Source organism: Saimiri boliviensis, chromosome 9, assembly GCF_048565385.1.
Source record: "Saimiri boliviensis isolate mSaiBol1 chromosome 9, mSaiBol1.pri, whole genome shotgun sequence".
NCBI classification, from domain to species: domain Eukaryota; kingdom Metazoa; phylum Chordata; class Mammalia; order Primates; family Cebidae; genus Saimiri; species Saimiri boliviensis.
In genome coordinates, this window is record NC_133457.1 from 121,481,519 (window position 1) to 121,501,472 (window position 19,954).

At 48.1% G+C, this 19,954-nt stretch overlaps 1 protein-coding gene and 1 long non-coding RNA gene across 3 annotated transcripts in view; one reads left to right on the forward strand and one right to left on the reverse strand.

Moving 5' to 3' along the window:
* Window positions 1-19,954, reverse strand: part of LOC141585715 (uncharacterized) — a 59,861-nt gene that overhangs the window by 30,904 nt on the left and 9,003 nt on the right. For both annotated transcript variants that reach the window (XR_012519379.1, XR_012519380.1), the window contains exon 2: window positions 58-6,853. This is a non-coding gene — a long non-coding RNA (uncharacterized LOC141585715). The remainder of the gene's footprint in view (window positions 1-57; window positions 6,854-19,954) is intronic.
* CIMIP1 (ciliary microtubule inner protein 1) lies at window positions 945-10,419 on the forward strand. Its single transcript, XM_003932625.3, has 4 exons — window positions 945-1,074; window positions 3,293-3,374; window positions 5,165-5,266; window positions 10,017-10,419. The coding sequence occupies exons 1-4, from the start codon at window positions 1,007-1,009 to the stop codon at window positions 10,176-10,178; spliced, it is 414 nt and encodes a 137-aa protein (XP_003932674.1). The 5' UTR covers window positions 945-1,006; the 3' UTR covers window positions 10,179-10,419.

The following is a 19,954-nucleotide window of genomic DNA, read 5'->3' on the forward strand; positions in this document are numbered from 1 at the left end:
CAGTCCCCCCAGGCAGGCTCATTTCATGGCGGCTCAACCAGAAAAATGACCCCCTACCTCATGTAGATGATCCCCTTGCTGTTGTCTCAGATCCATTTTCCAGCTCTAGATCCACAACAGTGGTGATACGGTGGAAACCTAGGAGGTCAATGAGTCAATCAACAAACACTGACTGAGCACCCCAGCCATAGACAGGGAAAGGTAATAGGGAAAAAGAGAGTGTGGGGTGGTGGGGTCCGGAGGTAACATTATCCGTGTGTTTCATTTAGAGATTGTTATAAAGAGTGGACGCCAATCAAAATGCGTATTTTCTCCAAAGACGTGCGGTAATACAGCAGCACTTTAGTGGTGGACAAAGACACAGTGCTCAGCAGCAGCAGAATGGAATTCTGCTCGGGAGCAGAAATCAGCGCTAGGGCCACTCACAGCAATGGGGATGGTCTCTCAGCCGCGACATTGGGCAAAGGCAGCCAGGCACACAGGGGAACATCTGGATGGCTCCACACACACAAAGTTCAAATCACGGCAAAGCTAATCTCTGCAGCGGGAAGTCAATGAGATCCAGGGAGGAGCGGTGACCCTGGGGGCTGCCGGGGGAGGCTGGCAATGCTTCGTTTTCTAACTTCCAGGTGGCGGTTACAGGCGAGCCTTCCCTTTGACATACTTCATTAAGTCTGTACACTGGAGTTTGTCCACTCGTAGGCGTGCATACTTCCACTACGGATTTAAATTTTAAAAGGGGGTTGGGGTGTTAGGTCTGGAGGTTTCCCGAGGTTTTCTGCAGAGGAGAGGTGGACGAAGGGCCCAGACGTGAGCGAAGGATGGCAGAAAGCCCCGACCGACCGACCGACCGTAGAGACGCGGAGAAAGCACAGCGACCCCACCCTCACCAGGTGCGGCGCCATCTCCGCCTCCGAGTCCTGCGTTGCCTGGCAACCGGTCTCCCGGGAGACGCGAGACGCTGAGCCCAGGGCCTTTGGCTGGGAGCACCGAGCCCCCAGGCCCCATGGCGCAGAAACCGCTCAGCACCGAGGCGGCTGAACGCATGAACCTTGTGGCTCAGGATGAGATCTGGTAACGCCTGGGATCCCATAACGCTGTGGGCTTCCGTTCCCACCCGAAGTGTGCACACCTGGCGGCCTCAGCTTCCCCACCAAATCCAGGAGGTGGTCGACCACTAAGCTCGAGGGGCGAGGGGTGTGCGCTAAGGATGGTCAGGGGCCTTGAGGAAAGGGGGCAACGTTAGGGACGTGAGAGCAACAGGAGAGCAACAGGAGAGCCTTTCTCCCTCTCCCTCCCCGTCTCCTGTTTGGCCCACCACGGGAAGACGTGAGAGATTGGCTTTCAAGAATCAGCACAGATTTGCTTGTCGAAATCCAACTAACATGTTCATGTTTTTTGTTTTCTTTTTCTTTTTTTTCTTCAAACCTCGGCATCCATCCAGAACATCTTCATGTTTTTAAGACTGATGGAATTTTTTAAATCCTAATATTTGTTCAATTTTAATGAAATACATGAAAATCTCTTGATTTTCCTGGGTTTTGAGTATATATTTTAACTTTAAAGATAGATCCATTTTCTAAAAGATGTATGTCCAGCAGATATGTGTCACGGATATTTTTAATTGACATGTTATCTGCTATGTATTATTGCATCTCTTTGAAGGTTTAACTCATATGGGAAGTTACTGATTTAGATGCAAGTGGGTAAGATGCAGTAACAACAAAACATCCTTGTTTACCTTCTAAACCTCAGTTATCCTATCTACCCTCTCTATAATTTTTACCATTTCCTTGTAAAACCTGTATCAGTCACTTCATATTTGGTTTCACTGGATAAATTGATTTTACAGAAAACTTTATATCACTTTCATCACTCTCATAAGTAGAAAACCTTTATCATTTGGCATAAAATGCACATGATTTTTTACAAAATCTTTATCCAAGCATCCCAACAGGAGATGCTACCACAACAGGATCTCTTCCCTCTCTCTGAAGTGTCCCCTCCTCTCTTCTTCACCAGACAAACTTCTGCTCATCCTTCAAGACCCAATCTAAATGGCGCCTCCTCTTTGAACAGGGCCTATGGCTATTGAACACTTAAATTGTAACTGGTCCAAATTGGGTTGAGCTGTAAGAGTAAACTGCATGACAAATTTCAAAGATTCATACAAAAGAAATGATTATTTAAATGACTGTGGCCGGGTGCGGTGGCTCACGTCTATAATCCCAGAACTTTGGAAGGCCAAGGTGGGCAGATCACCTGAGGTCAGGAGTTTAAGACCAGCCTAGCCAACATGGTGAAACCCTGTCTCTACTAAAAATACAAAATTAGCTGGGTGTGGTGGCACGTGCCTGTAATCCCAGCTACTCAGGAGGTTGAGGCAGGAGAATTGCTTGAACCCAGGAGGCGGAGGTTGCAGTGAGCTGAGATCGCGCCATTGCACTCCATCCTTGGCAAAAAAGAACAAACCTCCATCTCAAAAAGAAAAAAAAAAGTATCACCTATTTATTTTGGTGTTCTTTTTAATGTAGCTACTAGAACATTTAAAATTATGTATACATCTCATGTTTGTGGCTTATGTTACATCTTGATTGAAATAGACTCTGCCTTAGATGCTCACTGCCCAGTGAAAAGAGTTGACCAGGGTCTCCAAAACTCCGGGATGGGGATCTGCAGATATTGATTCCAAAATAGAAGAAACTAGAAAAATCCAAATGACTAAATGTTTAATTGGATGTTTGCAAAATGTGACATGCCAGCTCGTCTACTGCAGTTCCGCTCAGCTTATGGGTAGTTAGATATAAACAATATTAGCCTGGAGCAAAAGCAAGGTCAGATTAGGGCGGGGCGAGTGAGGCACCTGGGCTGCAATATTTAGGAAATGTTCAATGTCAGGGTCATACAGACGCTGACTCTGCACTTGCAGGAGGCAGGGAGTGAGCGCCTCCTTTTCTTTTGCACCTCCTTAAATTTGGGGTCAGAGGGGTCCCCAAAATAAGAGGTCTGGTACCTAGAAGGCCCCTCAGGAAGAATCAGCCCCGAGACCTGTCCTTACCCAGCACACCCTCCCAGGCATAACAGCCAACCAGCATCTCTTTCCTCAGCCGTGTGCCTCCCTTGCTGATGGGAGGCGCTCAGTGGTGGAGGCTCTCACACTCTCTGGCACCTCAGTCCATCCCTGGTGCAGAACCACTACCCAGTCGAGGTTCATGGAAAATGGAAATGCTCCCCCACAGATCCCTCGAACCTTTTTCCATGTTGCCCAACACTCAGGAACTTTCTTTTTCAGGAGATACCGTCTGAAGGCTGAATCAGAAGCACGGCAGAACTGGCCCCAGAACTGGGGGTTTTTAACAACCCCTTTTGAAGAGGTAAATATAAATGTTATGAGCCCCGAGGTTATAGAATCAATCATTTCAAAGAATGAATGACTGTGAAGTCTATAATTTGCAATAATGAAATTAAAGAGCATGTTGTAAAGATCGCTAACTCTGAAACCAGAAGCTTCCCGCCTTTCACAGATTTTTGAGCACTGACTGACTGCATGCCAGGCATGTTCTACGTGCTTCAGCAGAACCACCCGATCGAATCTGTACAAGAACCTCTGTGCAGAAACACGTGTTGTTTTATGCCCATTTTACAAATTAGGAAATTGAGCTCCAAGAACTGCAGTCACACAATGGATAAGGACCACACCCAGGTGAGAAGCTGGTGGGTCTGATGCCATGGCCATCTGACCTCAGACTTCCCATCTGTAAAGTGGGATGAGTCCTCGCCTGCCTAACTAAGTGACTGTGAGGTGCAGGTACAAGAAAGCCACGGAGATGTCGCCCGGCCAGAAGGCCAAATGACCTATGAGGGATGCTTGGGAAAATGCTGTCAGTATTCCCTAAAGATCACAAGTCCCAGAGTTTACAGGGACCAGATAGGTGACAGAAACAGGAGATAGGGCCAAGCATAATTAATCAGAAGGGGTGGGGACTCAGGCAAAGAGGCCACTGGTCCTGTCCAAAGAGGCAGCCAGCATGAGCCCAGCCAAGTGCAACCACATGGGAAGGCCAAATGCATAGTCCCATTACTTAAGAGAGTCCGGAAAGCCAGATGTTTACATGAAATCTTCTGCATCTAGAAATGATATGTTTCTGTGGGCTCCGGTGGGGTGCTTATGTGGCCACCAATCTGTAGCCTCTCAAACTTCAGGACAGAACACAAGGAAGGTACATTTCTTTGGAGAGATGCAGACTTAATTAAAATACCACATCATTCAAAGCATCCATGATTCATAGCAGCATAAACCCCATTGGTAATTCATCCCACCCCACTAGCTTTGAAATTATGCCGCTCTTAATGAGGGTGTTTTTAATTCTTAGAGGGTCCTACAATTTGAAATGCTATGCATAGAATGAGTTCTTATTAATATAATATGCATAGTCTATATTAATATTCCTTATATGTAATTAAATTGTGTTTTCAAAAAGCTTGACATTGCTTTAAAAATTAAAAGGGGGAGTGGAGGCTCTCCTCTAATATTTTAAAGGTTGGCGGTTTTTTTTTAGATTGTTTATTGTTGTTGTTGTGTGAGACAGGGTCTGGATCTGTCACCCAGGCTGGAGATCATGACCTCAGCTCACTTCAACATCCACCTCCAAGCTCAAGCCATCCTGTCACCTCATCCCAAGTAGGTGTGACCGCAGGCACATGCCACCATGACCTGCTACTTTTTGTATTTTTTTTGTAGAGAGGGGGTCTGGCTAAGTTGCCCAGGCTGGTCTTGAACTCTTGAGCTCAAGCAATCCTCCCACCTCAGCCTTCCAAAGTGCTGGGATTATAGGCACGAGCCATCACACTCAACCCTTTTTGGAATTTTTAAATTTGAGTCTATAACTGGCAACATTTCCTCAAATTCCCCCACAGGGGATATCGATCAGGAGGCTATGGTGAGCAGCAGGAGGGGACGGAGACTGGTCTCGGTTTGGGTGCAGCAGGCCTGTGTTGAGCTCACCGCCCTCCTTTCCTAGTGGCATAACTGAAACAAGCCTTTGCCTCCCGTTTCTATGCCCCAATTCTGTGCCTGCAAAATGTGCATTCTGGGGGAAGCAATGGAGGGGACACTTCCCCAGCTTCCACCTGAGGCTTCCCGTCTCTGGGGATTCTATTTCAGTTGATCAAGGGTGACGAAGAACTCCAAAGCCCAAAGCCCAAAATCGAGCTTCCTGAGCGTTTCCACATCCGGCCGGTGACCCCAGTGGAGAAGTACATCAAGGTTTGAAACGTTGTTTTTAAATACTCATTTTCCTAAGTAAGAAAGAAGCCCCAATGGAAACCGATGGCCCCAGGTATGCAAAGCCAGCGCTGAAGGGAAGAGCACAGCGGTGCCAGGTGCAGCGCCCAGGTCCATGCCCGTCCCAAACCTAGCTGTGTGTGGGAAACACGCCAGGTAAAGTCTACACGTGTGAGCACCATGACCTCCTGCTCTGCAGTAGCAGAGAGAAGCCAGGAAAATGGGGTCTCCCTGCGTTCTTTCAGCAAACATTTCCAGGGTGTGGGCGGGAAGGCAGGGCAGGTCCAGGCAGGGGCTCTGGAATCAGACCATCAGATCCCAGCGCTGTTAGGCTGCTCACCTCCTGTGTGGTCTTGGGCAAGTGGCTTGACCTCTCTGTTCTCCCCTGCCTGTCTTACACAATGGGAGTTAATGGAGCACCTACTTCAGGGAGTGCCGTCAGGGCTGAGTGGGGTGCCCAGCATGTTCGGAGAGCACCAGTGACAGTCAGCTATTACTAAGGTGCAAGAGCTTGGTTGGGAAAACAGTAATGAACAAGAAAACAAGACCCCAGCCCATGTGTCTGGGTCTGGAGAACCAACATTCACCAAGAAAATCAACTCCATTTGGAGATGCTGTGCCTGCGCCGCAGAGGAAGCAGGCCGGCGCTGTGTCCCAGGGTAAGAGAACTGAAGGATGACCAGGCACCAGCCCTAGGAAAAGTATTCTAGGCATAGGGAACAGCATGTACGAGAACCCTGAGGTAGACACAGGCTGCTATGTTTCAGGAACAGCAAGGCAAGGCGACGTGGCTGGAGCTTATAGAGCCTGGGTGGCAGGTGGGGTGGGTGGGGCAGGAAGGGAAGGTGTGAGCAGAGAAGGGATGTGAGTGGAGAAGTGGGCAGGCTGGAAGAGGGAGTTGCAATTGGAGTCAAATTTACAGTAGAAGCCGCTGGAGGGTTGTAGGCAGGGCTGTGGAAGCATGAGACCTGCCTATTCCAACAATGGCTCCAGCTGCCAAGTGGAGAAAAGATGGTGGGGAGAGGGACAGGAGTGACGGGGAAACCCAGAGAAGAGAGGCCTTAGACAACGTTCCCACCTGAAGCCTCCACCGCAGTGGACATGGGTCAGATCCCTCTACAAGCTACTGAGCTCCCTATATCTGCGGGCCTGTCTCATGGGTCTGTCATTTTGGTCCGGGGTTCTGCCCTCTGTCCAGCTTTGGAGAAGGCGGTTCTGTGTGCTGACGGAGAGAGTAGATGAAAATCCAAGATGAAGGCCGCAGGGCAGGGGGAGCTCAGCTGCAGGCCCTTTTCCTGCCATGCCCACGGTCTGACGGGGTAGCTGGCACGCAGTGAGCATTTGGTGGGTGTGCATCTGTGAGCCCCAACAAAGGAATGAATGAATGTGCTCCATTGGGTTATGGTGACAGTTTTTCCCCCGATTATAAAGCAATATAGAGTCACCACTAAAAAATATTTAGAAATACAGCAAAATCTAAGTAATAAGATAATTAAAACACCCGTATAGACTCTCACCCATGACGAACACGGGGTGCTCCTTCCAGAGGTTTCCCACGCATCTATCGACCTGTAAGAGTAAGCACCCCATCAGCTTGAGTTACTATTATCTCTTAGCCACTCACTGTGCTGACTGCTTTGCATGGGCTGTCTCACCTTATTTCTACTGCAGACCCGGCTATTACCACCCGCAAATCCATTTTGCAGATGGGAAAACTGAAGCTTAAAAAAAAGTTGAATTCCTTTCCCAGGCCACATAGCAAGTGTGTCTGATTCCAGAGTTCTGCTCTTAAATGTCAAGCTCACCTATTCCTCAAATGTATGCCCATATGTATGTATATATACACACCTGTGTGCACACACACACACACACACACACACACATTTTTCAGATATATGTCTACAAATCAAACTGCACAGGTTGCTTTGTAGTATCATTTTCTCACTTAACAACATATGCTGGACATCTTTCCGTGAGGTTAAGAAAAGCACTCCAAACCACTGTCATATGAATGGCTGCATCTTTCTCCACTGAGTGGATCTGTCTTAATTTATTGAACCATCCCCCTATCCCTGGGCATCAAAGTTGTAGCCGGCATGAGATTCGGGAGAATAACACTGCAAGGAGCACCCTTGTAGACACAGCAGTTTGCTTCGGGTCAGTAATTTTCTTGGAATTAGTGCCTAGAAAAGTGATTGTTCAGATGAAATGCACATTGAGGGAGCTCAACCTCCTGTGGCCTAGAACCCTGGGCTGGCCAGAGAACAGAGGAAGAGGCTGGGACGTAAGTCTGACATTTTTCCAGAGCCATGTTTTAATTCTGCCAACCTCCACCTCCACCCCAGGGGAGAATACGGTGGCGCAGGACCTGCTTAGGGTCGGTAGTGTCCCTTAGCTACATGCTGTCTCCACAGATACCTTGCCTGCCCGTGAGACTGGACCTTCCCTCTGCCACCAGGGCCACTGGGTCTGCTCCGTGCAACCACAACTATTCTTTTTTCAAAGAAAGTGCCCCACCTAGATACCAGAGAGGTGTCCCTTCCCGGAGGACGGGAAACAGAGAGGAACTGTCCAGGCACTAGAACAAACTGAAACATGGTTTTTTCCTGTGAGAGACTCCTGTCTAGGAGCAAGGGCCAGCTGTTAAAGTCACACGCACCAGACAGAGCCCGTGGGGTGGCAGGGGTAAGGACAAGGACCTTGATTCGGGTGAGAAAGGTCCCCAGCCTCGGCTTCCGTCCAAACGTCCTTCCTTGCCCAAGAAATGGTGACTGGCTTCCTCCTTCCCCCTTCCCATCCTCTCGCTGATGACCAGGGCCTTTAAAAATATATTTATTTTTGATAAGTAACCTTGATACCTAAAAAGGCATGTGATGAAATGCCTCCTTTCCTCTGGAACCCTGGAGCCACTGTCACCGGTTTGTCACACACTCTTGCACAGACAAGGACATTCATGCGCCCTTGGCTTCATTTTCTTATCACACAGCCTGCACCATACTTTGAATAGTTTTGAGCATCTCTTTTCTCTTTTATCTCATCCTTCTAAACCATTGCATGGTTTACCACGGTGTGGATGGGCCATAGTGAATGAGCCTCCGTGGGTGAATACGTAGCTTATGTCCAATCGTTTGCTGTTACAAACAGCTCTGCAAGGCATCCCTTGCACCAGCATGAATGTGTACATGTGTAGCTATCAGGATCTTAGAATGAATGACTCAGAATAGATTGTTAGGTCAAAGGGTGTTTGCAACTGCACTTTCAAAAAATAATTGCCAGGCCGGGCACGTTGGCTCACGCCTGTAATCCCAACACTTTGGGAGGCCAAGGCTGGTGGATCATCTGAGGTCTGGGGTTCGAGATCAACCTGGCCAACCTGGTGAAACCCCATCTCTACTAAAAATACAAAAATTAGCCTGGTGCGGTGGCGCGTGCCTGTAGTCCCAGCTACTCAGGAGGCTGAGACAGGAGAATCACTTGAACCCAGGAGGCAGAGGTTGCAGTGAGCTGAGATCATGCCATTGCACTCTAGCCTGGGTGATGAGGGGGCAAAAGTCCATCTCAAAAAAGAAAAAAAAAAAAGATAATTGCCATATTGCCCTTACTCCTATAATGCCCTTGTTAATGGCACTGTTTTCATCTTTTTGCCCCTCTGCTGGGTGAAATATGATGTCTCATGGTGAATTTCAACTGCATTTCTTTAACAAGCTAGATGAAGACTTGGAAGTTAGTCTGTGTGCTCCCAAAGGCCTGGCTAGACAAACAGCATTGAGGGCTGCTCCCCTTCTGAACAATTCCGCCTGTAGCCTGTTCGAGGAAGCTTTGGCTCCCCTGGTATTCATTGATGACCCCCCCTACATGTCGCCTTGCAGGAGACTAATTTCAGGAGTTCATCAAGAACATGTGTTAAGGGGCTTCGTCCACCTCCAGCAGCAACCAGTCCACCTGGGGCCTTCTTCCCCTGCCACTACCTCACCAGCAGGTTCCATTAGTAAGAGTGAACTCACAACCCCAAGCATATTAAACCTCTTCATCTCAGTTCTTCTGCTGGAACAAATACCCTGCACTGTTGCATTTGTTCACATCCCCTTATAAGAGCAGAACAGATCATTTCAAAAGAAGGGGAAATCCTCCCTGAACATTTACCCTCATTTTCCAAAAATGTCAAATCTGTCCAAGGAATTGACAAATGAAGCTGTGTTTTTTCACTCCAGATAGAAGCCCATTTTCCTTTTGGTTTTTAAAATGACATTCAGTTGCTTTTCCTTCCTGTGATCTCCAGGGTTTGGAGTGTGTGTGTACATACACAGACATATTGCAGAGCCTTCTCATCAAAACAGCGTGAGGTACGCCTGCCACGGTACCGTCTGACAATAGTGCCATATATTGTAATAAAGGCCAGTGAGAACCGTAGCACTTGATATTTCTGTGTCTTATCTTTTCTTTTCTTTTTTTTTTGCTTTCTTGCCAAATAAAAATGATAAAATGATTTTGCTAGAGGTCATGAATTAAATATGTTAGCCATTACAAGATAAAGAAACGTGTTTGATGTTCATCACTTCCAGGAAAGATGTGCGCCCCTGAGTCCGCCTCATTGGAACGTGCTTGTTTTCAGTACGCATCAGGGAGGCTGGCTCTTCTTTCTGTCTTTTCCACCCCTGCCTCACATGCTGATGCTGCGTGCCTAGTGTCTCTGTGTCCCAAGGTCACTAAACCCCCTGCATTTCCATTCCAGATCCTTCCATCCCCACCTGTCCCACAGACCACCCAGGGCTTCATCGGCTGGAGATCTGCAGTGCCAGGCCTGAACAAGTGCCTGGAGCTGGACGATGAGATCAGAAGCTGCAAAGGGGCGTTTGCGCGAGAGCTGTGCTGGCCCAAGCAGGGTGTGCACTGAGTCCAGACGGAGCTTCCACCACGGGGCGCTGCATGTCGGTCGCCAGGCACCCGGGGCCATGCCAGGGAAAGGAACATCTCTCCTGAATCTGCGAGGACACAGTCCTCTCTGTACTTGCTCATGGGATGTTGCAAAGAACACAAAGTGTGCCTTAGATATTCTCAACCCATCAGTCTTGCCCTTCCAGAATGTTCACATCCACTCCCATTCTTGGCTAACATAATAAATAAGGCTTCTCTCATTTGTTTTTAATACCTTGGGAATTTCTATGCAGGGCTTAAACAAAAGTGATTCCATTTTTAAAATATTTGTCTAGGTCCTTTAATGTAGCTTTCAATTGTACTCATCACTATCCTTACTTATAATGAATTTGTTGATCAGGTGTTTCTGCATCCAGACACCCCTGGGCCTGTATCTCAGGAAGAATCCCTGAGATCTCCTTGCTCAAGATATTCACGGTAAGTTAACAGCTTTAAAGGCAGAAATGAGCCCAAGGTTTACTACTAGGCATAGATTTCAAGGAGAAAATGGGTTTCCCAAGCCCTCTAAGAAACCCACCGCTGGTGACTTGTCCCAGCCACCTCCAGCCCAGCACAGAAAGCTCCAGGCTGGCCAATTGGGCCATTTTCCTTCCCCCAAAACATCGACCCCGCAGTTTTCACTTTCTGAACGCTGCCTAGCTGTCTCTCTTCTCCTAGTCCTACAAATGGGGGCTGAGGGCATGCAGTGTCCAGCTGGCGAGAAAAAAAAGCCAGCATGTCCTCAGTACTCATGAACTGGACCCCAAAAAGTAGGAGAGCAAAGTTTGCAGCAGCCTGTGGCAGCTGGTTTGTATTTCATTTCTGAGGAGTAAGGGGTTGGTGCACTCTTCAGACCTGGCACGGACAGGGCAGGAGGGGCATGTTCAGTCCCCACCCTCCACGGGGACACAGGCCTTCCTCCCCTTTGTTGGTCAAGACTCGCTGTTCCTGGCACTGGGGCCTGAGGGGACTTCCATTGGGTGGGACTCATTTACAAGGCCCATCCACCCAAACACATCCTGTTCACCTTCCCGCCCAGCCATGGATGGGGGTGCTGGAGCCAGCCGAGGAATCCCTCCACTAAGTCCTCTGAGAATCTAACTCCCCTAAGCCCCGAACACTGGCTGCCACCCCTCTGGCATCTTCCTAAAGGGACTCCATGATTTGAGGGACACTAAATACCAGGGGACAGAATTCCTATCAAATCTGGGCCCCCACATCTCAGAAGCCCCAGCAGAAGAACTGCTCTTATTCAGGAACTCTGTTCTCCATAAAAACTACCAGCCTTCCTCTTTCCAAGGGTCTGGCTGCAAACACCAACTGCTCTGCGCTGAGAACAGAGCCACATAGCAGAAGCCTTCCCCCAGCCACTCAGATGGTTCTCTGTCTCCCCACATCCCTCCTTCAACCCCAGAGTGGGAAACTCCTAGGTTGGCATGGGCTGCCCAGCCTGGAAGAGCTGAGACCCAAGAGAACAGCCCTTCAAGGAGCCTTTGTCATTACCTCTGAGTATGGTGCCCACATACATTGCTGGGCATAAAGGCCATCAAGAAACGTCATAGCTATTCAGGGTCTGAGAAAAGAGGAACAAGGTATTTGGTTGAACTGTGTCCCCCAGAAAGATATGCTGACGTCCTAGCTTCCAGTATCCACAGAGATGAACTTAGCTGGAAATAAGGTCACGGTAGATGTGATTAGTTAGATGAAGAGGAGTCATATAGGAGAAGGGTGGACTCTTAATTCATGTGACCTGTGTCCTCATGAGGAGAGAGTGGCGTGCACGGAGGACACGCCATGTGGAGACACAGACATGCAGGAGAGGGCACCAGGCCATGTCAGAGCAGAAATGGGAGGGAGGCATCTACCCGCCACAGGATGCCAACATTTGCAGGCAAACCACGAGAAACTAGGAAGGGGTTAGGAAGGATTCTACCCCATAGATTTCAGAGGGTGCATGGCCGTGCTGATGCCTTGACTTCAGACTTCTGGGCTCCAGAACAGTGAGAGAAAACGTGTCCGTTGCTTTATGCCGCCCATGTGGGGTACTGGGTACCGCAGCCCCAGGAAATGAATATTGCCTTGAACACAGGCTGCCTCCTCCTCTCCTCCCCTATTCAGAAAACTTCCCCCTCTGACCATGTGTCTTTCATTGGTCTTGATCCAGGCTGTGTCTATAAGACCAGATCACGTGGCCCCTCAGACTCCAAAGACGTTTCCAATCACCCAGAGGTTTTTAGCCTGATGTAGACTAAACAACTGAAAGCTTGGCCAAGCCTGCCCCTATTAAATCCTAATGTTTTGGCATCCGAGTCATCGCTGCAGGCAAAGCATCTGCCCTTAGAGGAACATTTGTCCCTTCTTGTGATCAGACACCTCCACCACAGTCAGGCAGTGGCCAGAAAGCGTGATTGCTTGGTACTGATCTCCATCTCAGCTGCATTTCTGCCCCATTGCCACAGCAGACACAACACCCACCCTGGTGGGGGATGAACTTCCAATGGCAGGTTGTCATTTGTTCTAATTCTCGATCACAGAACAAATCTAGGAGTCATCATCCATGTCATCTGCATGCCCACAGCAGGTGGCAGCAAAAATCTAGCACAAAAGGTGGGCTTCCTCACCCTGTCCTGACCCCTAGCCTGGACAGGAAATCAACATGTCCATTTTTAACTCTTCTGAAACTTGGGGGTGAATTAACTTTCACCCTGGTTTCCACTGACTGGTGTAGGTTGGCCAACAGCCTTGAGTTTTAGGGAGACTGGTCAGCAGATATAGCTGGTGGAGATGATTACAGTGGAGCTGAGAAGGCCACGCCACTGTGTGGACAGCTGAACCTGCAGAAAAACCAGAAATCCCAGGGAGGAAGACCTCAGAGGCTGGCCTCGCACCTCCTGGCCACAGTGCACCAGTGGAGGAAATGGGTGTGGTGTACCTGTGTTAGATCCATTTAACTGCAGTTCCTTGTGAGGACAAAAATTCGAAAGACTCAGATCAAAATCTGAAGACACGTATGTTCTCTGGACGATCAGAAGGTGCATATCTTTCAATAGCCTGGAAATTAATTGATGCTTTTTTTTTTTGCTACCCTTCAATTTAAATGAAGCTCACTCCAAATTTATGTACGTGTGTTTAAAACTATTCCTACTTAAGTAGGATTCACCAACTAACCACATATGTGCTTGCATTTAAAGAAATAAAAACAAGCAACATTTCTGCAGGTATTAAACTCCCATGCCATGGTCCTCCCTACTGACACCTCCCCCTGGACTCGCAGAATGACCTTTAGGCATTAAGCAGTTTGGGCTGCACTTGTGAGTTTGTAACAGAGCACAAATATCCAGTCAACGGCCCCGGTTGAAAATCTAAGTCAGGCGTCCCCAAACTTTTTACACAGGGGGCCAGTTCACTGTCCCTCAGACCGTTGGAGGGCCACCACATACTGTGCTCCTCTCACTGACCACCAGTGAAAGAGGTGCCCCTTCCTGAAGTGCGGCGGGGGGGGGGGCGGATAAATGGCCTCAGGGGGCCACATGCGGCCCGCGGGGGGGCGTAGCTTGGGGACGCCTGATCTAAGTAGACAACATTCAAGGATTCAATTACCCTGGATGGCTTCAAACTTGACATTTAATCTATGGAAATCAACCTCTTTGTGGGTGTCCAAATGGGCCCATAAATGTCACCACACACTGTAAAATACCACAACATTTCCAAGGTCAAGACAAGGTTAGTGAACCCGCATCCGCGATGCCGAAATACATCACAGCAATGAACCGCCAGACGGGCCTCGGTCAAAATGAACCGTCTCTGAAATGATGCAAAACATAATTGGGCTGGGGACTCAGAATGGATTCTGTCACAAGCACATTTCAGCCTAAGACAAATTAGAAACTCCTAAGTTTGAGTTACAAGAAAATGATATGATCAACTATAAAATGATTGGAAAACACACTCTTGCTCTTAAATATGGACCCACACCTGAGTATCACTGTCATGATGGACTCTGGGTTTTCGGTACCCAAAGCCTGAGACAAGATTGTTGGGGAATTTATAATTTTGTGTGTTTTAGAAACTGCATATGCTATATATTATATATAACCCCCCTGGCAAGGTCTGAGGCAGCCCCTTGAAATGAAATCCGTTAATATTTTTATAGCTAGACTTAGGCATATTCACACTCAATGAAATCAAGCCTCAAAGGAGCCACATATGAGTTTGTTCAGGTTTTGTCAAAAAAGTGAGTCTTGGTTTCAAACTAATAAGAATATTTCTAGATTTTAGAGCATTTTAGAATTCAAAACAGATAAGAGATTTGGGACATAGAATGTCATCATCAGAAAATGCTGTAAGGATGGTTCTTTAGATCTGCTTTAGTTATGAACTTGGATCAGGACTCTCTTGGTTTTAAGAGGAAGAAACTCAACCCCTAGTCTAAGTACAAAAGGAATGGTTTTACTCATGTAACTAGAAAACTCAAAAGTAGGTCTGCTTTCAGGCACAGCTTGATCAGGGATTCAAACAATATTACCAAGACCCAGGACATTTCTGCTTCAAGTTCCTTCAGGTTGGTCTATCTGACTGCTTTCAACTGCCAGTAACATAGCCCAGCCTTGCTAAAATGATAAGGCAATTTCTTAGATCACAGAGAGGGGGCCCAGAAGTAGACCAAGCACAAGGGCTAGTCTAGTAACTTAAAGTGAGCAAGGATCTGCATGCTTTTAACCTCCTCTCTCCACCGTGTCACTCACAGTGCCAGCCTCATCCGAAGGCTGGCTTTCTTCCTGGCTGTAGGATGGGCGCCGTCAGCAGCCCAGGGCACAGGGTTTCTTGCTCACCTCTGGCAATAGAAAGAGGGAGGGGTTTCCCACTCAACTCCTCCGGGGTCTCATTGGCCAGAAAAGAATCATGTCCTCATTCCTGAGTAAATCACAGCTTTAGCTCCCTTGGGCCAAACAAGCCAAGCCCTTCCCACACTGCACTGTGACTCTGCAGTAGAAGGCAGTACCACGTCTACTGTCACTCACATGCCTCGTGGTCACAAAGGCTGCAGCAGCTCCCCACTTCTCTCTTGCTTCCAGCTTCAAGTAGGGCAGGAAGAATGCCCTACTGAGGCTGCTTCCCAGGATTCCCAACAAAAGTCTCATTGATTCCAATTGGGTTCCATGTCCCTTCCTGAACCCATTGGTGTGACCCAAGAAATGAAGTGCACTGATTGGCTTCATCCTTGGCCCCACCCTGACATGGAGTAGGCCGCAGCACACCGGGCACATAAGTCAAACTGGAGGAAGATGTCTCCCCAGACGGAAACCCGGAGGTGGTTCCCAAAAGTGAGGAGAATGGAAGCCGCATGGTAAAGACAGTTCACAGAGCAAGCCCCCGCTGCAGAACCCGAAAATGATGTTTTCAGGACCTCGTGTTGAGTTGTAATTAGCAGATAGCGTCAGTTCACTTTGGCCAACGTGGCAGGCAGCCTCTGAGATGGCCCCAGGATCCTCACCTCCTGATGTTCACACCCTTGGGTAGTCTGTGCCCCTTGAGGGTGGGGGGAGGTAGTGATTCCTTTCTATAAATAGAATATGTCAAAAGTGATAGGTTGTCATTTCCCAGATGGCGTTACAACAAAAGACGGACTTTCATCTTGTCAGTTTGCTCCCCTCTCTCTTTCTCTCTCTCCTTTTCCTTCTATCTCTCTCTCTACCACTCTCTCTCTCACCATCTCACTCTCTGATGAAGCCACCTGCAATGTCATGAGACGCTCAGTGGAGATGCTCACAGGACAAGGGGCTGAGGAGACCATGATCTACTAATATATGAGGACCTGATTTTTACTGGTAAGTATCAGTAAAAAAAATATTTAACATACAAAAAAATTATAGAAGCTGGATCAGCATTCCAGGTGACCGGTGTCATTTTTAGTTTGGGGACAGAGCCAGAAAAATAATCCACAATCCTCTAACCCCAAGTTATCATCTAAAAACTATTTGTAGAGGCTCATCAAGGGCTGAAAATGCCTCCTCTTGAATCAGCGGAAAAGGTGAGACAGCAGAGGGGGTGGGAGGAGGAAGAGACTCAGAGTCTGCTGGCCTGCGTTCGAATTCTGACACGCCTGCTCCAGGAGGTGTGGCCTTGGGCAGGTGGTTGGACTTCTCAGACTTCTGCCTTCCCCAGCTGAGGCGTGGGGACACACGGGGGTGATGGAAGGATGCAAGGGGAAAGGGCTTGGAAGAGAGATGTGTGTGCAGACACAGAGTTAGCTCCATCTCTTGGAGCAAAGCAAGAGGTTCTTCAGAAACAGAGTGAACATAAAATGAGACTCTGGTGGTAAAGTACCTGCTGAAACATCTGGTGTGGCCAGGAGGTTCAACGAAGGCTGGCTGGGGCTACGTTTATTGCTTCTGCTGTTGTTGTTGTTGTTAACGAATTCGATTCTACCCCATAGAGTTAGGCTGTCAGTAGGCTTTTCAATTAAGTGAACAACATTTATTTCAGCATCTATCCATGTTTAAATCTGGCCGTTGCCAGGGCTCAAGGGAAAGCTAGGTGCTCCTTCAAAATAACACAAAATAAATTAAACTTCTCCTATACCCATTGAAAAAAACAAACTTGAATATCTTTCTAGGGCCATTCATTTAAACTTTAAAAATGGATCCCAAAATAATTCTGGATTTTATGCTTGCTGAGCCTAATTGCATTACTATGAGGTGACCTGACAGGGCTTCAGTTTTAGACGATGATCGTGTGGTTAATAAACTGTGTTCTTCATGGGTGGGTAATGATTCTGATTAGATGAAATTCAAATAAGGGCTCTCAGATAAGCCACAGACCTGGAATCCCAGGCACCCAGAGAGAGGCGCTTGCTCCCCCTGAGAAATTAAACCCAAGTGTAAGCAACTGCTGTCTGAGTGTCTGTGCATGGCTACGACTGATTGATTTACTGTTCAGAAAACTCCCTTTTAATTAGGAAGTAAATCTTGCTTCTCGATGTATGACTAGAACCGTCCTTTGAGAATACGCAGGCAATGCTGACCCAGGAACGGAGGAGGGGCCACTTACGCCATGGGCAGCATGGAGCTACGGCGCGGGGCCAGCCCCACCAGAGGCCCGGACGTAGGGTGCCCAGCAAAAGGGGTGCACGGCCAGGGCTGAGCCTGGACTGGTGCTGGACAGCCACTGGGGAGGAGGGTACAAGAACAATGGCTCATATTTATTGGGTTCTGTCAAATGTCAGTATATTAGAGTCTGACCCCACTTTTTGATGTCTGACTGCTGACTCCTTTTAAATCTGTCCCTCCACCCCACATTTTGGGAAGCTAGTAAGAAAGCCCAGGTGCTCTTCCCTGTGGCATGAGGGGGCTGTTCAAGCCATACTCCAGACACCCCCCCCCAGCCCCCATAAAATCCCAACCAGCTTCCTTTCTTTGCACTCTCCAGCCATCTTCAAACCCACTGGGAAGTTGGCTCTGCTCTCCCCAGGAAGTCTCATGATGCAAGTAATCAACTTTTCCCACCCCTCAGTGTGCGTCCCGTCCTCTCTGCATTGCACTAGGTTTAGGGGGGAGGGTGGTCCATCCTGCATCTACGGACCAGCAGGCTGCTCCCAGCAGCCAGATGCTGTGATAAACTCATTCTATCTTCACAGCAACCCTGCATCCTCCATCCCATATAAGCCCCCATTTGAGGGGGAGAAATGGAAGCTACGCGAGATGAAATGACTTGCCCAAGGTCATACAGCAGTGGAGCCAGATCTCAAATCCTACTCTGCATGACTCCAGAGACACTACAGAACCATGTGAGCACCGCACAAGTTCACAGGGAACCACCCACAGACACGGCACATGCCGCTCCCTCTGCCCAGAGCCCACCTTTGTCCTCCAGGGATCTCTCACACACCTACACCTTTTGCTAGTATGGGAGGTGAAGTCCTAAAAGTGCCCCCACTGCACACCCAGCGTTCCACATCCCTATCCCCAGAAATGGTGACTATGGGGAGATGTCACTGCCATGGTTGTGTTAGGGTATGTGGAATCTTTGACCTTAAGACAGTGAGCCTGGATTATCCAACTGTAATCACCCAGTGTCATTGTCTGAGTCCTTAAGAGTGGAGCGTTTTCTCCGGCTGGTGGTGGAAAGGGAAATCAGAAACACTGAAGCATGAGAGGGACTTGACCTGTCATCGATACTGTGAGGCTGGAGCAGAGCTCATGAGGAGGCAGTGACAGCCTCCAGAAGCTGGAAACACCCCTGGGCAACAACCAGCAAGGAAAGAGGACCTCCAGCCTGCAGCTGCCAGAGCTGTCTGTTCTGCCAAACACCTAAATGAAAGAGAAGTGGGCTCTTCCCCAGAGATTCCAGCTAAGTCTAGCCAGCTGACACCTTGTAAGACCCTAAGCAGAGAACAGCAAGATCCATCTGGATTTCTGACCCACAGAGCTGTGAGATGATCAATGGGTGCTGTGTTCAACCCCTGAATTTGCGGTAATTTATTATAGCAGCAATAAAAAACTAAACGCAAATACACTAGGATTGCCAAGGATGCGAGTCCCTGATTGCTCTTCAGCTAAGGCCTTTTTTTTTAAGGCTATGTTTGCAGCCAGCATCATTCAGGGACAAGCCAATGTCTCCCTCCAGACAAGGAGCAAGGCTTTCTTCCTGCTTGCGATGGAATGGTTGGTTCCCAGGCTCTGCATTCCTCAGCTGTAACACAAACCCACCATGTCATCCATGGAACTTGGATGGGCAAGGGAACACATATGCTGAAGCACAGGCTACTTGTTGTGCTGTAAGTCATGAAGTCCTTTGTCTCTGATCCAGGAGTCTCACGACTTCTGCCAGTATCTATGAAGTAGCGCAATCATTTACCAGCTTTTATGTGAAGTCAAACGAAATCCCAGACCCCACAACACTTCCTTCTCCTTGTCACCACTGCCCTGCCACTCATCTCCAGCCTGCAGCTGGTAGCCCTTCCTGAGAGCAGCTTTCTCTGCCTGCCACACCCTCCACACCATTGGAGCAGCAAATACCATTCCTTTATAAGTTTGTCACCCAAAACTTTTGCATTTTTGTGTGATATTTTTACAACTATCGGACTTCTCTAGTAACTTGGTATTCCAGGTATCATGTCTCACTTTTCTCACCATTACATACACGGTGTCTAGGAAAATGAAGAGCCCATAATAGGTGCTCAACATTTATTCAAAGAAAGAAGAAACTGCTGGTGATGGAATCAGGGTCATTGAGCCCTTGAGACAGTCACAGTCCGATAGAATCTCCACAGTATTGCATTAGAATAAAGTTGCAGGCGGAGCGCAGTGGCTTATGCCTTTAATCCCAATTTTGAGAGGCTAAGGCAGCCTAGGAAAGAGAGCGAGACCCTGTTTGGACAATAAACAAATAAATAAATAGATTAGACAGATAGGCAGGCAGGTAGGTAGAAGGATGGATGGATGGATGGATGGATGGACGGACGGACGGACGGACAGACGGACGGACGGACGGACAGACGGACGGACAGACAGATAAAATTACAAGCACCTCCAATGTGCAAATATAATGCTTTTCTAAAAACGTGTGCAAAGATCAAACATTTAAAACCCTAGCAATCTCCATGCATGTCACTAGAGAGCTTCTCTTCTCATAAAGAGAAAACATTTTTACAAAGTCCCTCATTCCCCTTGCCTTAGATGTAGTAGTGAGTGCTATGTTTTAGTTTCACACCTGTTCTTAGAGGTGTTGAATCTGAAGACTAAACAGGAAACCACT

Excerpts from the sequence above, each read along its gene's own strand:
- CIMIP1 (XM_003932625.3), top strand. The coding sequence starts at position 1,007 with ATGGCGCAGAAACCGCTCAGCACCGAGGCGGCTGAACGCATGAACCTT. Across the intron at positions 3,375-5,164 it reads TAACAACCCCTTTTGAAGAG|TTGATCAAGGGTGACGAAGA; the intron begins GTAAATATAAAT and ends ATTCTATTTCAG. Across the intron at positions 5,267-10,016 it reads CAGTGGAGAAGTACATCAAG|ATCCTTCCATCCCCACCTGT; the intron begins GTTTGAAACGTT and ends TTTCCATTCCAG.